General features: G+C 38.1%; 1 protein-coding gene across 2 annotated transcripts in view; it reads right to left on the bottom strand.

Moving 5' to 3' along the window:
- PPP4R2 (protein phosphatase 4, regulatory subunit 2) overlaps window positions 1-16,936 on the bottom strand; it is a 104,344-nt gene that overhangs the window by 24,383 nt on the left and 63,025 nt on the right. The window contains exon 3 of one of the 2 annotated variants that reach the window (XM_006870783.1): window positions 2,485-2,655. The exons of the other annotated variant lie outside the window; for it this stretch is intronic. Within the exon in view, the coding sequence (XP_006870845.1) occupies window positions 2,485-2,655 (171 nt within the window). The remainder of the gene's footprint in view (window positions 1-2,484; window positions 2,656-16,936) is intronic. 2 annotated transcript variants of the gene reach the window in all.

The following is a 16,936-nucleotide window of genomic DNA, read 5'->3' as shown; positions in this document are numbered from 1 at the left end:
GCCAAGAAATGTGGAAGACAGCTACTTGGCCAACCTATTTAAAGAAATCCAGATTTGTGCTCATTCCAAAGAAAGGTGACCCAATGGAATGTAAACATCATTGAACAATATAATTAGCATCATATCCAAGTAAAATTTTACTTATGATAACTCAAAAATTGTTGCAGCAGTGCACTGACAAGGAGCTGGCAGAAACTCACGCCATATTCAGAACATGATGTTGAACTAGGATTATCACAGCTGATGCCACATGGATCTTCACTAAAAGCAGAGAATACCAGAAAAATATCCTATGGTGGTTGGTGGTTATGTGCCGGGGAGCTGGTTTCAACTCATAAAGACCCTGTACAGGGCTTCTGAGGCTGTAAATTGTTACAGAAAGCTTCCTCTTTCTCCAGCAGAATGGTTGGCAGTTTCAAACAGCTGACCTTGAAATTAGCAACCTGAATGGAAACTACACTACCAGAGCTCCCTAGCAGAAAGATGTCTGTTTGTGCTTTATATCGTAACAAGCTATGGATACTATGGAAAACGGATAATCCAAAATTATGCTCATGAGAAAGTTCAATATGCAGTCACTGAAACCCAACAAGGGGATACAAATAGCTTAAAATTAGGAAAAGTGCAAGCCAGGGTTCTATCCCTTTCACCTAATTATTCAATTTGTATGCAGAACAAATAATTCACAAAGCTGAATTATATAGAAAATGTGGTATCAGGATTAGAGGAAGACTCATTAATAGCCTGGGAGATTATACAACCATGCGTGCTGAAGGGAGAGAATTTGAAATACTTACTGATGAATATCAAAGACTACAACACTTTCGATAGGATTTGCACCTCAGAGTAAAGGAGGGGGGGAAAAAAATCCTCACCACTGAACCAATAAATAAAATCGTGCTAAATGGAGAAAAGAATGACGTTCTCAGAGATTTCATTTTGCTTGGATCCACTACAAACATTCATGGAAGCAACAGTCAAGAAATCAAAAGATGTATTGTATTAGGCAAATCTGCTGCCTAAAACCTCTTTTTAAACTATTCAAGAGCAAAGATGTCAGTTTGAGGACTAATGTGTGCCTGAACAAAGCCATGGTGTTTTCATATGCATATGACAGTTGAACACTGAATAAGGAAAACCACATAAGAATTGATTATTATTCTTTGAAAAGATTACTGAATGTACCACAGACTGCCAAAAGAACAAATGTGTCTTGGAAAAGGTGTAGCTAGAATGCTCCTGAGAAACAAAGACAAGATTTCCTCTCAAGTTCTTTGGGCATGTTCTCAAGAAAAACCAGTCCCTGAAGAAGGACATCCATCAGACTTGGTAAAGTGGAGGATCAATGACAAAGAGGAAGATACTCAACAAGATGGACTGACCCCATGGCAGCAACAATTATGAGGAGGGTACAAGACGAGGCAATGTTTTGTTCTGGTTTGCAGAGGTTAGCTATAAGTTGCAAATGATTTGATAGCACCTAATAACAACCACCTACAACTCATTAAATTCAGAAGAGGTAGTCCCTGACTTACCAGCACTGATTCAATCACACAGCTACAGCATAACATGATTCTGATTTAAGTCAAAGACTTCGTTTTTCTTTCCACTGTTACTGCTCTCTATTATCTGTATCCTTATAAATCCAATCTTTGTCTTTGGGAGTCAGTGTGAGAATGGTAACACCAGTAAATCACGTGCTGTAACACTATGTAGTACATGTTACTAACCATAAGGTATTTAAAAAAAAAAAAAGGATGGTCACAGGTCAGGCATGCAGTTCTTTCATGAATGGAATATAGGGAATCTGTTGTAAATCGGGGACTACCTGTATTATAATCCCATACCCCACACTGATAACACCAAATTGATTATACAACAATTCAATTTCACAAATTTTACTTCTCATCAATAGACAAAATGCTAAAACTACAAGATCCTGAAAAGAAAGGATTTTAATGACACATTAACATTTTTAAAAAGATCAACCTTGTTTTAGCAGAGCATATCTTTTCATTGTAATATTTTATAAAAGGCTAAAAATTACTTGCTAAAGAAGAAACTGAACAAAAAAATGTTTTTAAATAAAAACTTTAAGTAGAATACTTTCATAAGTTGGTATTTTTCACTATATAAGAAATGTGACTCATCTCTACTATTAAAAATTTCTATATAAAGCATAGATATATCAAATGTAAGAACCATCAACGTATTTTTTGAGAAATGAATGTTTCCATTGTCATACTCACATAGTATAAAAGCCATTAACACGCATTAAGTAACCAAAAACAGTCAACCAACAGGTAAAGATGTTAAATACTTATAAATGAAAAATCAGATGGTATGTCACTAGAGACACAGAACTCAGCCTAAAATTATAATGGATCATCAATTATTATTAAACTATGTCACACATCAGAACATAAAGAAAAAAATCCATACTTTGCTAAAATTCTAGTCTCTAAAATAAGATTAAGTGCATACCCATTAAATCCAGTGACAATTTTCAGTATTCTCTCCTTCATTTCATCAAAAGGAATATATTCGACATTAGGGTTGGGAGGACCTCTTGGTTCAGGAGCTGACGTTCTGAAATCATCCATCACTTTCTCAAGTTTGAAAATAAAGTAACCTTTAAATTGAGACCATTGTATCCTACAAAAAAAAAAAAAAATCCATGCAGTTTTTAAATTTTTGAGCACAAAACACAAATACAGAAAATGTGTTTTCATTTACCATGATAATATGCTAACAAAATTATGATCTAAATAATACAGGAAAGAGCTTGGTGAACCAAGCATTAAAATTTTTTTTAATCTTCCTCTACTCGAGTTCTGACCATCAAGCTATCGAATCTAGGACAAACAGGTACTGAATGCCAAGTTTGGGCGGTCTTGTGTGTCTCCCCTCACTTCATATAAGATGGATGCTTCACTCTCAGCTCTAGCCCTCTGTGGCTACGTCCTTGTCCATGGACTTAGAAGTCTCCACACATTTTTTAAGTGAACAAGTCAGAAAAATCCCAAAGCCCAAACTCTTGTATATACAAGCTATAATGTTTACATATAATTGTAAAGGTTTCTTATCATTTATTTGTTAAACAGCAAAATAACCTTTCATTTTCCTTTATTCTTTACTTTGCAGGAAATTCTTTTCACGTTCTATGCACCTCAAGCCACTACTGGTGTACACTGCTGTGATGCTGAACAGATTTGCGGGGGACTTCCAGACTAAGACACTCTATAAAAAAATCCTGGCAATTGCCAATAAAAATCCTGTAGATCAGAACTGTCCGATTCCACTGTGACTCAATGGCAACTAGTAACAACAACATGTCACTTAACAGGAACATATTCAAAATTAATAAAGACAAGCTGTAAATCAATTAATAACTAGAACGTGAAATGTACAGAAGTATGAAACTGGACAATTGGAAGTAGACAAAAATAAAATGGAACACATAAAGATTGATGTCTTTGGCCTTACTGAGCAAAAATGGACCATTCTGAATCTGAAAAATTGGCCATTCTGAATCTGACAATCATATAGTTTACTATACCGGGAATAAACTGAAGAGGAATAGCATCGCATTCATTATCAAAAAGAGTATTTCAAGATCTATCTTGAGGTACAATGCTGTCTGTGACAGGATAATAACCTTATGCTTACAAGGAAGACCAGTTAATACTACTATTCTTCAAATTTACACACCAACCACTAAAGCCAGTGAAGATAAAACTGAAGAACTGTTACCTATATATTCAATCTGAAATTAATCAAATATGACATCAAGACGTACTGGTAATTGGAACACAAAGAAAAACTAAGTAGTTGGAAAATATGACCTTGGTGGTAGAAATGACACTAGAGATCACAAAGTACAAGTCTACAAGACCAATGAATTCTTTGTTGCAAACACATTTAAAAAAAAAATATATATATATATATATATATATATAGATGACAACACCAATACACATGGACCTCACCAGAAAAAATACACAGAAATCAAAATGGCTAAATCTGTGGGAAAGTGGCGGAAACGCTCGATTTCATCAGCCAAACAAGAAAGTCCAGGGACTGACTGCAGAACAAACATCAGCAATTGTTAATATGCAAGTTTAGGCTGAAGTTGAAGTAAATGAAAATAAGTCCACATGCGCCAAAATTTGACCTTGAAAATATCCTAATTGAATTTAGAGATCACCTCAGGCACAGACTCTGGATGCATCAGACAGACACTAAAGACTAAAGGCCAGAAGAGTTGTGTAATGACATCAAGAACATCATACAGAAATGAAGCAAAAGGTCATTCAGAAGACAAGAAAGATGGAAAAGATCAAAATGGCTATCAGAAGAGACTCTGAAACATGCTCTCCACCACTATAATGAAATGTGCAAAGACCTGGAATTAGAAAACCAAATAGGAAGAACCCGGCGAACATTTCTCAAGCTGAGGGAACTGAAGAAAAAATTCAAGCTTCAACTTGTGGTACTGAGGATTCGCTGGGCAAAGTACTGAATGGTGTAGAGAGCATCAAAAGAAGGGAGGAAGGAATACAACTGAAGAAAACGACACTGAACAAAAGAATCCAAGCCTTAACTTGAAATATTTAAGATTCTATACTCCTGGTGTGGTGCTGTAGGAAAAGAACTGGACTCCAAGGTTGGTTTCAACAGCACGGTGACCGGTTCAAATTCACCAGTCACTTCTCAGAAACCCTCTTCAGGATCAATATGAGTGAAACCAAATAGACAAAAATACTGAATGATGCAGAAAGCACCAAAAGATAGAGAACACAGAATCACTGTAGTAAAAGGAAGTGGTTGATGTTCAACCATTTCAAGAGGTTGTATATGATCAAGAGCCAGTGATACTGAAGGAAGCAGAAATCCAAGGTACACTAAAGACAATGCCAAAGAATAAGGCTCCAGGAATTGATGGAACACAAATTGAAATCTTTCAACAACTGATGAAGCACTGGAGGCACTCACTCATGAATGCCAAGAAATGTGGAAGACAGCTACCTGGCCAACTGACTAGAAGCGATCTGTATCTGTTACCCATTGCAGCGAGGTGACCCAAAGGAATGTGGAAATCATCAGACATCATTAATAACTTATAAAAGTAAAATTTTCTTAACAATCATTTTAAAAACGGCTCCAGTACACTGACAGCGGACTGCCAGAGGTTCAAGACAGTTTCAGTCAAGTTTGAACTGCAAGGGCGGCGGGACAAGCTCACCAGCTGCTCCTCAGAAACCCTATAACAAAGTCGCTCTGGGTCAGAAATCGACTCAAAGGCATGTACCAACAACAACTAATAAAAATGGGGAAGTGTTGTAGCACATAAATTTATTTTAAAACCAACCAGTTGCTTCCAAGTTGATTCACAGCAGCCCCGTGTGTTAGGGCAGAATTGTGCTCCGTAGTTTCCACCGGCTGAATTTGCTCAAGTACATCTCTATTCTTCAGAGGCATTTGCACACGCATACAGAAACCGAAACCCACTCACTGCACAGTGGCCCTATTTACAATTTCCAAAACTGTCAATCTTTATGGGAACAGGCAGCGTCATCTTTCTCCTATGGAGCAGCTGGCACCTTCAGGCACACAAACTAGTGAGTAAATTTCCTTTAGCAAAGTTTTACATATGTGACAATAATGAGTGAAGAATATGGCTTTGCTGTTTCCGTGTCACCTCCACATATCTAAGAAGCAATGGTGGATTAAACTTCAGGCAGTTAATTGCCAGGTTGGGGGATCAAACCCACCAGCCTTTCCTAGGGAGAATGATGAGACTATCTGCTTCTGTAGAGATGTTACCAGTCTTGGAAAACTTTATCACTGTCAAGTTGCTATAAGTCAGAACTAACTTGATGACAGTGGGCTTTTTATATCTATTTATATTTATGTTGAATGAAACTTTAAAAGATTTCCTAAAAGTACGTTTAAATTCATCTATCTGAAATTTTCTTTACACATTTACCATCCTATAAAGAAATGGTTTTAAGAAAATATTTCAACTTTCACTCAATAAATGAGGTTGCAAATCTCAAATAGCCCTTGCATTCTGTGACTACAACTGCTCAGATATTCAACAGACAATCAACAAAACACCAATAGTCAATATAAAGGACAAAACAACCAATAAAAATGTCATATTGTTGTTGTTGTGTCAAGTCGGTTCTGACTCATAGTGACCCTGTATAGAGTTTCCAGGAGTACTAATTTTTCAGAATGCTGAAATGAAAGCATCATATTTCTCCCAAGAAGCAACTGGTTGATTCAACCTGCCGACCTTGTGATTAGCAGGCCAGCTTTTAATCCACTACATTACCATGGTTCCTAAGCTCTCATATAACCTTTAGTAATTTAGGAATGAACAAAATTTATTATCAATACAAAGGTGCTTCAAAAAAGTTTGTGGAATAATGAAATAAAAAGACAATGGCATTTTTCCATGAACATTTTGAAACCCCCTTGTATACAAAAATTCTTCTTTATAATATCAATGAACAAACCAAAACAACAAAACTGACAATTCCATTTATAATTAGCATCAAAATGAAGACTTAGGAATAAATTTAACAAAAGAGCAAAACTTATACACTGAAAATTACATACACTACGAGAGAGACATTTTTTTTAAAGATCTAAATAATTGGAAAGGTTTTCCACATCCACAGGTTGCAAGACTCATCAATGTGAAAATGGCAGTTCTGCCCAAACTAACCTACTCAAAACTCTCAACTGGTTTTTTTGTGTTTCACAGCTGAAAAAGGACAAATTGGGAAGACTCAAAGTTACTGGATTCAAAAGCACACCAAGCTACGGAAACCAATGTGGTACTAGAATAAGGACAAATCTAACGATCACTGGAATAAAACTGAGGGTCCAGAAATAAAAGCCATGTATTTATGGTTCACTGATACTAGACAAGGGATTCAAAACAGCTTGATGGGAGAAAAGAACAGCTTTTCAGCAAATGGTGCTAGGACAACTGGGCATGCAAAAATATGAAGTTAGACCTTTGACTCACACCATATACATAGACTAACAAAAAGTGGACCAAATACCTAAGTATAAGAGTTCAAACTACAGATCGCTAAGAAAAAATAGGAATAAATCTATGTGACCTTGAATTTGGCAATAGTTTCAAACATATGATACCAAATGCATAAACAACAAAATATAAAACAAGACTTCTTTAAAACTAAAAACATTTGTGCATCAACAGATACCATCAAAAATGAAGAGACAAACATAGAATAAGAAAGTATTTGCAAGTCATGTACATTATAAGGAACTTTGGTCTGAAACATACATATAACTCACACAATAAGATAAATAACCCAATTTTTTTTTTTTTTAATGGACAAAGGCTCTGAATAAACATTTCTCAGAGACAATGAAAAAGCACAAGAAAAGATGCTCAACAGCATCAGGAAAATATAATCAAAACTACAATAAGATACCATTTATCTTGTTAACAAGTGCTGTGGAATCAGTTACAATTCATAGCAGTCCTATATATTTTCCAAGGAGCAACTAATGAGCTTGAACCGCCAACCTTGCAATTCAAACGACTTTGTAGTTTGGAGAATTAACCCACAGCTGCCACATTAGGGTGGTTATAAGTAAAAAGACATAATAAAAAGTTGGCTTGGAACTCTCGTACACTGGTGGTGGAAATGTAAAATGGTGCAGCCATTTGGAAAACCACCTGTAAGTTTCTCAAAATGTTAAACATAAGAGTTAGTTACCACAGGACCTAATAACTCCACTCAAAATTGCTGAAGGTAATTTGTAATAGCTGTTTTGCATGGTGTCCCTGGGTGGTGCAAATGGTTAACTGCCTAATTGCTAGCCAAAACATTATAGGTGTGAATTCATCCAGTGGTGCCTCAAAAGAAAGATCTAAGAGCTCTATCTACATCTGAAAAAACTCAGCCACTTAAAATCCTATGGAGCATACTTCTATGCTGACACACATGGGAATGCCTTGAGTTGGACTCACAAGCAAATGCTTTACTTGCATAACTACTTCTGCCTTCCTTTCCCCATTCTATTTTAGGTTGGGAAGAGGAGTTTTATGAAACAGAGACAGCACATTATAATTTCAGATATACTGAGTATTAACTTCTGATTAGCAATGGTTCCCAAAATTTGCTCTTTAAATTTCATTGGACTATATTATCCATATTTTATTGGTGGTGGTGGTGTGCCATGGAGTCAGTTCCAACTCATAGCGACCCTGCAAAGGGTTTCAAAGCTGCAAATGTTTAAGGGAGCAGAGAGCTTCATCTTTCTCCCGTGAAACAGCTGGTAGTTTCAAACTGCTGACCTTGAGGTTAGCAGCCTGACTCATAACCGCTATGCTACCAGAACGGCTTATCCATATGCTATGTTGTTTGCTGTTGCTAAGTGCATTTATTGTTCAATGAAATTTAAGCAATTTTTTTCAAAGTGTGTGTGAGGGGGTAAATGCTGGGAATCATTGCCAAAAAGAAATTAATATTCAGCATATTTCATTGGACTATTCACATGCTATGGACTTCTGGTTTGGTACTGTAGGATCAGACTAGACAGTGAACCACAAGGTCAATGGTTAAAACCCATCAGCTTCTCCATGGAAATCCTATACAGATGACTATGAGTTGGAACCGACTCAATGGCACTTAACAACCTCCACATGCTATAGGAGCACAGTGACTCTGTAGGATAAGCACTAGAATGTGAGCCACAAGGTCAGCAGTTCCAGCCTGTTAGGCACTTCATGAGAGAAAGATGAGGAGTTTTGCCTCCCCCGTCCCCCCTCAAAGAAAAGATTTACAGCCTTGGAAACTGTGAACTCGCTATGAGTTGGAATAAATTGAACTACACTTAACAACAACAGTCCACATGCTGGTAGAGGGTAGCTCTCAACAGAATACTGACAGTAACAGCCACAAGAATGGACTGAAACATACCAGCAATCATGAAGATGGCAAAGATTATCTTTAGTTTTGTTGTTATGCGTAAGGTTGCCAGGAGTCAAAGCCAACTCCCTCCATGGCAACTAACAATGACAACAATCCACAGCATTAAACTAAAACTTAAACACAAGGGAGGTTATACTGACAATCAGCATTATGATAAAATGCCTACACTTTTTTCCTTTCGTAAATTAAGAATTCTTTGTGCCCCACTGAATGGTTTTCATCTTGTCTAGATAGGTCTCATGAAAGGAGAAGGAGATAAGAGCCTTATGATTCAATAGAGAATAGTTGTTATCATGACTCATTGTGACCATCACAACTGTAAAGGTGGAAGTTTTGTAACAAAAAGGGGGGAGTAGTTAATCTTACATTCCAGGAACAGAGGACCCAAGGACCATCAAGTGTGAGCAGACTATAATCGGAATGTGAAATCCTATCGAGATTAGCAGCAACACCAGAGATGAGGCCATGGAGAGAGGGATAGCAACTGAGGGCTCAACTCATGGAAGGAGAAAGACTGTTTGCTGGTGGCCAGGAGGCAGGCTTGCAGAATGTGCCCTGTGGTTGTATAAATGATTATATATTCCTGAGTGTTTCTATATACATTCAAACAAAACACAGAGGAAATAGAAGCAAATACTGTTGAAAGATGCTGCACAGAAGGCACTGTAATCATTGCAATGAAACAGTGAGTGTAAAACCAATGTTCTCCCACATAAACTATCACTCAATTCACAATAAAAACTTTTTTTTTAAATTTTTTTCGAAGTTTGAGTAATCACCCTCTAAACTTGTAATCTGTTTTATGAATTAGGAATCCCACATAAACAGGGTATTTAAAAAATGCTGTCTTTGTATTTACTAATTGTCAATCCATCTATAATAACCAAAAGTAAGCACATAAATGAGAAAAGCCAAATAATAAAACATAAAGAATCTATGACACTAACTCATGAGACAAGATTTGAGTCCCATAAAGTGAAACGAATGGTATTTAGTTTCATATGGAACATGCAGTGTTACCTTAAATGAGACCCAAGAGATACACCATATACCATTCTAAAGCAAACCCACTGCTGTTGAGATGATTCTGACTCCAGGGAATCCTGTAAGATAGAGGAGAGCTGCCCCATTAGGTTTCCAAGACTGTAAATCTTTACAGAAGTAGGAAGCAGACTGCCTTATCTTTCTCCCAAGGAGTCACTGGGTAAATTCAAACCACCAACTTTTCAACTAGCAGCTGAATGTAACTCAAAAGGACTCCTCACACCGTGTAACATGAAATGGGGTACTTTCATTAAAACCGAAAGACCTAGTTTTGTGTTGGAACTATTTGACATAAATAAAAACAGAATATACCTCCCTGAAAATTATACAATTCAGGAATAAACACAGGCTATTAGCAAATCAAAACTAGTGGTGTTGCTTTGTGGGTTAAATGCGCTAGACTGCAAAGTTGGTTTGAACCACAAAGTAGGTGGTTCAAGCTCACCAGCTGCTCCTGGGAAACCCTATACAAGGTTGCTCTGAGTCAGACCCTTAATAACAATGAGCTAATCAACCGCAAATTTGGCAGCAATAAAAAATAATTTTGTTAGGAATGTATTAGATAAATAAAACTAGGGGGAGAATCCAATTTTTTAATGTGAAAATGTTATTCTAAACAGATGCTCATAAAATGTAAATTTTTTTATTTTAGAATGTCTTCACATAAAAATTTTCACTAGAAATAAAATACATATTTGGAATTAAATCTACTTTGCTGAAACTAACACAAAAATTTAACAGAAATTCTTGCCCATGAATTTTTAAAGTACCCTTATCGCTTCTTTTGTTTCTCTTCCAAAAAGGTTCAACAAGTCACCTCATTAGTAAATATAGCCTTATCACACCTAAGTCTTTTTCTCTCCAGAGACTCATGAGTACACCACAATTCTGTAAAGGTTAAAAAGATTTATCAGAAGCTCCAGGACAGAAAATCTGTTGTTTTCCCAGTTGTTTCTAGAACATGCTAACGATCACCGTAACTGACAACTGCCTTCCTACTGTTCCAAATTCCATTAAGATTATGGGAGTCCTTCGATGCCTTTCTTTCTCTTCAAATATGATGTTTTCCTACTCTGAGCCTAATTGCAGTCCACACAAAATTTGCAGAGAAAACGGGTAAGAGAGCATAGGAAAGCCCTGCTACGTAATCACAAGGATATGAAGTTGAGTCCATTCTGAATCATAGTGACCATGTATAACATACATAACAGTGTATATACTATATAAAGTGTTTTTATTCTGATTATAACATTGTGAAAAAAAAACTGGGGACATCTAAATATAAAAACAAAATCTGCCTAGTCAATAATAATCACTAGTTCATTTTACTTTATTTCTTGTTGATCTTTATTTTGTTTGATTTACTTATTACATTTCAACATCCTAAATATTCTTTAACCCTACCTGATTTACTGTGGTATTTATTTTTCATGAGGCAAAAAGTCTTTGGAAGCAAGATTTAAGTTATATGACACAGTTACATCAGAGTTTATTTTCCCCTTTGAGGGAAAGTTTGAAGCAACAAAGTTATGTTGCTTCAAACTTCATTACACCTCAGGATGATGTTGTTAGGTTCTATCAAACTGGTTTCTACTCACAGCAACCCTGTATAGGGTTTTCAAGGTTACAAATACTTAGGAGAACAGAAAGCCTCATCTTTTTCCCTTGGAGCAGATGATGGGTTGAACCCATGACCTTATGGATAGCCGCCCAATGCTTATTTAATCCATGGTGCTATCAGGACTCCTAAAACAGGTCTGTATAGGGAACTGTAACACTAGGGAGGTATGAACACCTTAGAATAATCGACCATTTGGGATCAAAGGGGCAGGATTTACCCAAGGATTTAGAAACATTAGGAAAACAGGAAGTATGGAAATGGGATTAGTGGATTTACATTGGGGGGATTGTCAATCAATAACATTAAACAAAAGGTGTATGAATTCTTGAATGAAACAATGACTTGCTACTACACCTTCACCCAATTCACCATTAAAAGTTTAATATGAAAAAATATAAGTATTTGCCGCTGAAATTTTTCAAATTAGAGTGTGTACCTAATAGTTGTACACATAATGCATGCAATCAGATGGTTAAAAAGCTTCAAATGTTAACACTAACATCTGAGATCCCTCACTGCAAACTTCCTTTCCTTTTTGGCAGCTTGCATATTCATGGTAAGAGAGATTCACACACACATAGATAATCAAGTTGCAATCCTCCACCTCTCCCTAGCCATAAAAATGGAAAAGTTCAAGAAACAGTATGTCTTAGTTTATATTTAACTCTTGGTAAGCTTTTTAGCGCTGCTGAAAATCTTTGTAAAATTGATTAATATACCAACAACCTCACTTTCCACATCAAACAGCTAAATCCAATGAAGATACAGCTCAAATGGCAAGGCACAGGTTGATAACAACTCAGAGGGTAATGGACATTCAAAACGTTGTTAGGTACCCTTGAGATGATTCTGTTTCATAACAACCCATGTGCAACAGAACAAACACTGCCCAGTCCTGTGCCATCTCCACTGTGTCAATCCCTATTATTGGAGGGGGACAAGAGGATCCTTCCTTTTTATTCACTGACCCTCAACTAAAATAAGCATGATGTCCTTCTCCAGGGTCTGGTTCCTCCTGATACCATGTCCAAAGTATGAGGACAAAGTCTTGCCATCTTCTCAAGGAGTATTCTGGCTGCACTTCTCCCAAGACAGATTTGTTTTTCTGCTGGCAGTCCATTGTTGTTTTTAAGTGCCGATGAGTTGGTTCTGACTCACTGCTACTCTATACAGGGTTTTCCAAGGAGCGGCTGGTGAGTCTGAATTGCCGAGACTCAAAAGTACTTTTAATATTCTGTTCCAACACCATAACTGTAATGCACAAATTCTTCTCAGTTCATCCTAATTCACTGTCCAACTATTGCCTAAATAAATATGCATGTGAAAGTTGGGTCTGGGTTATTCCTCAAACTGACATTTTTGCTTCTGGAAACTTTTAACAGATTTTTTGCAGATTTGCTTTAATGCAAGAGGTGTGGTGCTATAGGATAAAGCAATGGACTGTAGGGTCAGTTTGAACCACAAGGTTGGTGGCTCAAACACGAGCCACACTCCTGGGAAACCCCACACAGGGTTGCTATGAGTCGCAACCGACTTGAAGGCACTTAACAGCTTTCAGCATGAGTGCTGACTGTGGATCCAAGAAAAACGAAGACTTTTCACAGCTTCTATCTTTTCTCCATTTATCATGACGTGATTCATTGGTTCGGTTGTGAGGATTTTGTTCTTTACATTCATGTTCAATTCATACTGAAGGCTACAGTCTTTGATTTCATCATCAGTAAGTATTTTACTTCACTAAGTCTTCACTTCCATCATGTAAAGGCTGTGTCATACATGTATCGCAGGTTGTTCAGTGAGGCTTCCTCCAATCCTGATGCCACATTCTTTTTCATTTACACAGCTTTTAGAATGGTGGTTATGTGCCATTGAGTTGGTTCCGACTCATAGCAAGCCTGTGTAGGGTTTCCGATTTGTGATCAATGCATCTAATGTGTAGCCAGTGGAAGGCTAGTGTGTTGCTATGATAACTTCCATATTAAGAATGACTGACTAAGGCAGCTGGGATTTCGGAAATCCACCCTTCACCCAGAAATGGTTGCTGAAGAACATGGCGTTGCTGGTGCGAGTCCTTAGAAACCAAACTAGCATTATCCAGTGGATGTGTGACATGTCCAAGCTTTTACAATCACAATCCCATTAACAGTCACTCACAACTGAGCCACAATCCTATCAGTATCTACCCCTGGTGCCCCTTAACCAAATCCATCAGGGTTAAGTTTGATAGGAATTACAAAGACACGGCTTCTTGCTGTTAGTGCCATCAAGTCGGTTCGGATACACAATGACTCAGTACAGAGCTTCCAAGGAGCAGCTAGTGGGCCTGAACCACCAACCCTGAGGTTAGCAGTAGAGTGCTTATCCTACCTACAGTGCCACACCAGGGACCTACTAATTTCATTGCATTGCAGTTCTGTTGTACAACACAGTAACTGTGAGTAAGAAATGCCTCAAGGGCACCAAACCACGATCAGAGGAAGAGGACTTTGGGTGATGTCAATTACTACTGAAAGATCAGTGATTTGAGCCCATCAGCAGAGCCATGGAAAAAGGCAGGACAATGTGCTTCCCTTAGATTGTTGCTACTGTTAAGTGTCTGTTAAAGTCAAAACTGACTTGCAGAGACCCTGTAGTACAGGGTTTCATGGAAGTGACCTTGCATTTCACAGTCCATTGCTTACCGTACGGCTCCATACCAGGACTGCCAGTAAAAACCTTACGGAATACTGTTACTGAGTCAGTACTGACTCGATGGTACCTAACAACAACAATCTGCTCATTTTAAGGTCACTATTGATTTGGTGCCATAATGTAAGCACTTTAACTGCTTACCATGAGGATGACAGTTCAAACCTACCAGCCGCTCCTCGCACACCCTGTACAGGGTCACTATGAGTCAGAACGAACTCAACGGCACTTAATATTTACTTCGATATAACTAAAGACCTCATCTGTACTGACCTATCAAGAGTATTTCATAGAATTGAGCACTCCTTAATTACTTTCTTGGATTCCTTTTCCTTTTCTGGTTTCATTTCTCCCAAGCTGTTTAATGATGGAGAGCTCAGCAGCTTACTCTTTCTAGCTATACTCATTCCCTTGGTGTCTCAGGCAGTCTCAAGGTTTTAAATATCTTTTTATTATCTATATGTTGGAACTGACTAGAAGGCACTAACACCACCACAACATATGCCAATTACATCTCCTGACTGCCAGATTCACCTATCTAATAACCTACTGCACAATCTCCATTTAGTCAATGTAACATTATTCAGCATGTCTTTCCAATAAATTACTCCTCCTTGCCATTCCAGGTGTTATGAAATTACATCTTTCCAACTGCCAAGTCTCTCTCAGACAACACACCCAATCTGACAGGAAATTCTATCAGTTACGTTATCAAGATATATAAAGAAGGTGACTCCTTGAGATCTGCTGCTACCACTTAACAAACAACCTTTGGGTCACTATCATTGTTTTTGTTTTCTTTACATTGAGATGCAATCCATACCAAAGGCTGTGCTCTTTGATCTTCATCATTAAGACATATAATCAGGAGGGACCAGTCGCTGGAGATGGATATCATATTTGATCAGGTGGAGGGTCAGAGAGATGGACTGGCAAAGTGGCAGCTTCAATGAACTCTAGGCGTGGCAACAACGAGGTTGGTCCAGGATCGGGTAATGTTTCATTCTGTTGTGCTAGGGTTGCTGTGAGTCAGTACTGACTGGACGGCACCTAACAACAACAACATCATTGTTTTACCCTGATTTCACTAAATCCTGCTGTTTCTCAAAACTTCAGAGTCCCAGTTGCACTTAGAATAATGGCCACAATCCTTAAAATGTTCTTAATTGTCCTATATAACCTATCCCCCAGTCCCTTTATCTTCTTGGTAATTCCACTCCAGCCAGTGGCCTCCTTGTTTTGTGCTGCCAAGTACATTTTGACTCAAAGTGAGCGATCCTCGAAGGCACAGCAGAATTGCCCCATGAGGTTTCCTAGACTATGATCGGTACCAGAGCAGATTAAATAACAGGTCTTGTCTCCAACAAAGCAATGGATGGATGTGAATTGCTTCCATTTCAACCACTGTTGCCAGCAGGGTTCCTGTGGCCTCCTAGCTAGGCTAGGAGAAAGATTAGACACAATCATTCTTAAGGGCCTTTGAGGCGAAGCTCCATGGCAAATTCCTTCACTTTATGAGTCTTGCTCAAATGTAACCTCAGTGAGGTCCACCTGGACACTATTTCAAGTTACAACTATCTCTCCATGGTTAACTCTCAATCCTCTTATACTTGTAATTTTTCCATTACCATTACAATCTAATAACACAACACATTAATGATATGTACACTGCCTTTCTCATCTCAGATTTGCTAATATATCTCCCAAACAACAAAAATAAACAACCAAAAACCAAGCTCACTGCCGTGAAGTCAATTCTGACGCATAGTGACTCTGTATAGAGGATTTTCAAGACTAAATCTTTACTGTAGCAGGCAGCCTCATCTGTCTCCCGTGCAGTGGCTCATAGGTTTGATCCACTGGCCTTGTGGTTAGCAGTCCAACACCTAACCCAATGTCACTAGGCTTCCTTAAGTGTCAAGAATTATTGTTAAGTGCTGTCGAGTCGGTTCCAATTCCAAGCGACCTGGTATAAGGTTTTCAAGGAGCATTTGGTGCGTTTGAACTGCCAACCTTTTGGTTAACAGTCCAGTGCTTATCCTACAGTGTCACACACACTAACTTTGTGAAGCCCTCTCGTGCATATGATGAAGTACTAAGTGAACTTCGAAAAACCTAACCTAGAGTGGTCAAGGGAAGTCTTCCAGAAGACAAATGCTTAGCGCACATCACAAAGGTCTTTGTTTCAGAGAGAGGAAAAAGCATAAAGGCACTGCCATGGAAGTACATGGTATACTAGATGGCATTTCTCTTATAATAAAAAATCGTTGTGAAGTGCCATCAAGTGCGTTCCAACTAACAGCAATGCTGTATTATGTATCTGAGAAACGGCCAGTGGGTTCGAACCACTGACCTATCAATTAAAAGTCCACTGTTTAGGGAACAAACAAGATGGCGGATCGGGTGGACGTATAGCAGAGAACTCCGCCAACAACAACACAGAATATCCGAACAAGCAGGCTCAGGGGCTGGTCCCAGAACTCTGAACCACATATAAGGGAATAATTAGAAGGTTGGAAGGCTCACAGCTGGGGGAATTTGTGACAGAAGCAAGAAATCTATTGCTTTCTAGTCCGGGATGCTCGGCTTCTCCAGGAGC

This window comes from Chrysochloris asiatica, unplaced genomic scaffold (genome assembly GCF_000296735.1).
Source record: "Chrysochloris asiatica unplaced genomic scaffold, ChrAsi1.0 scaffold00151, whole genome shotgun sequence".
NCBI classification, from domain to species: Eukaryota; Metazoa; Chordata; class Mammalia; order Afrosoricida; family Chrysochloridae; genus Chrysochloris; species Chrysochloris asiatica.
Note: the sequence above shows the minus strand (reverse complement) of the source record. Positions and strands in the feature narration are given on the sequence as shown.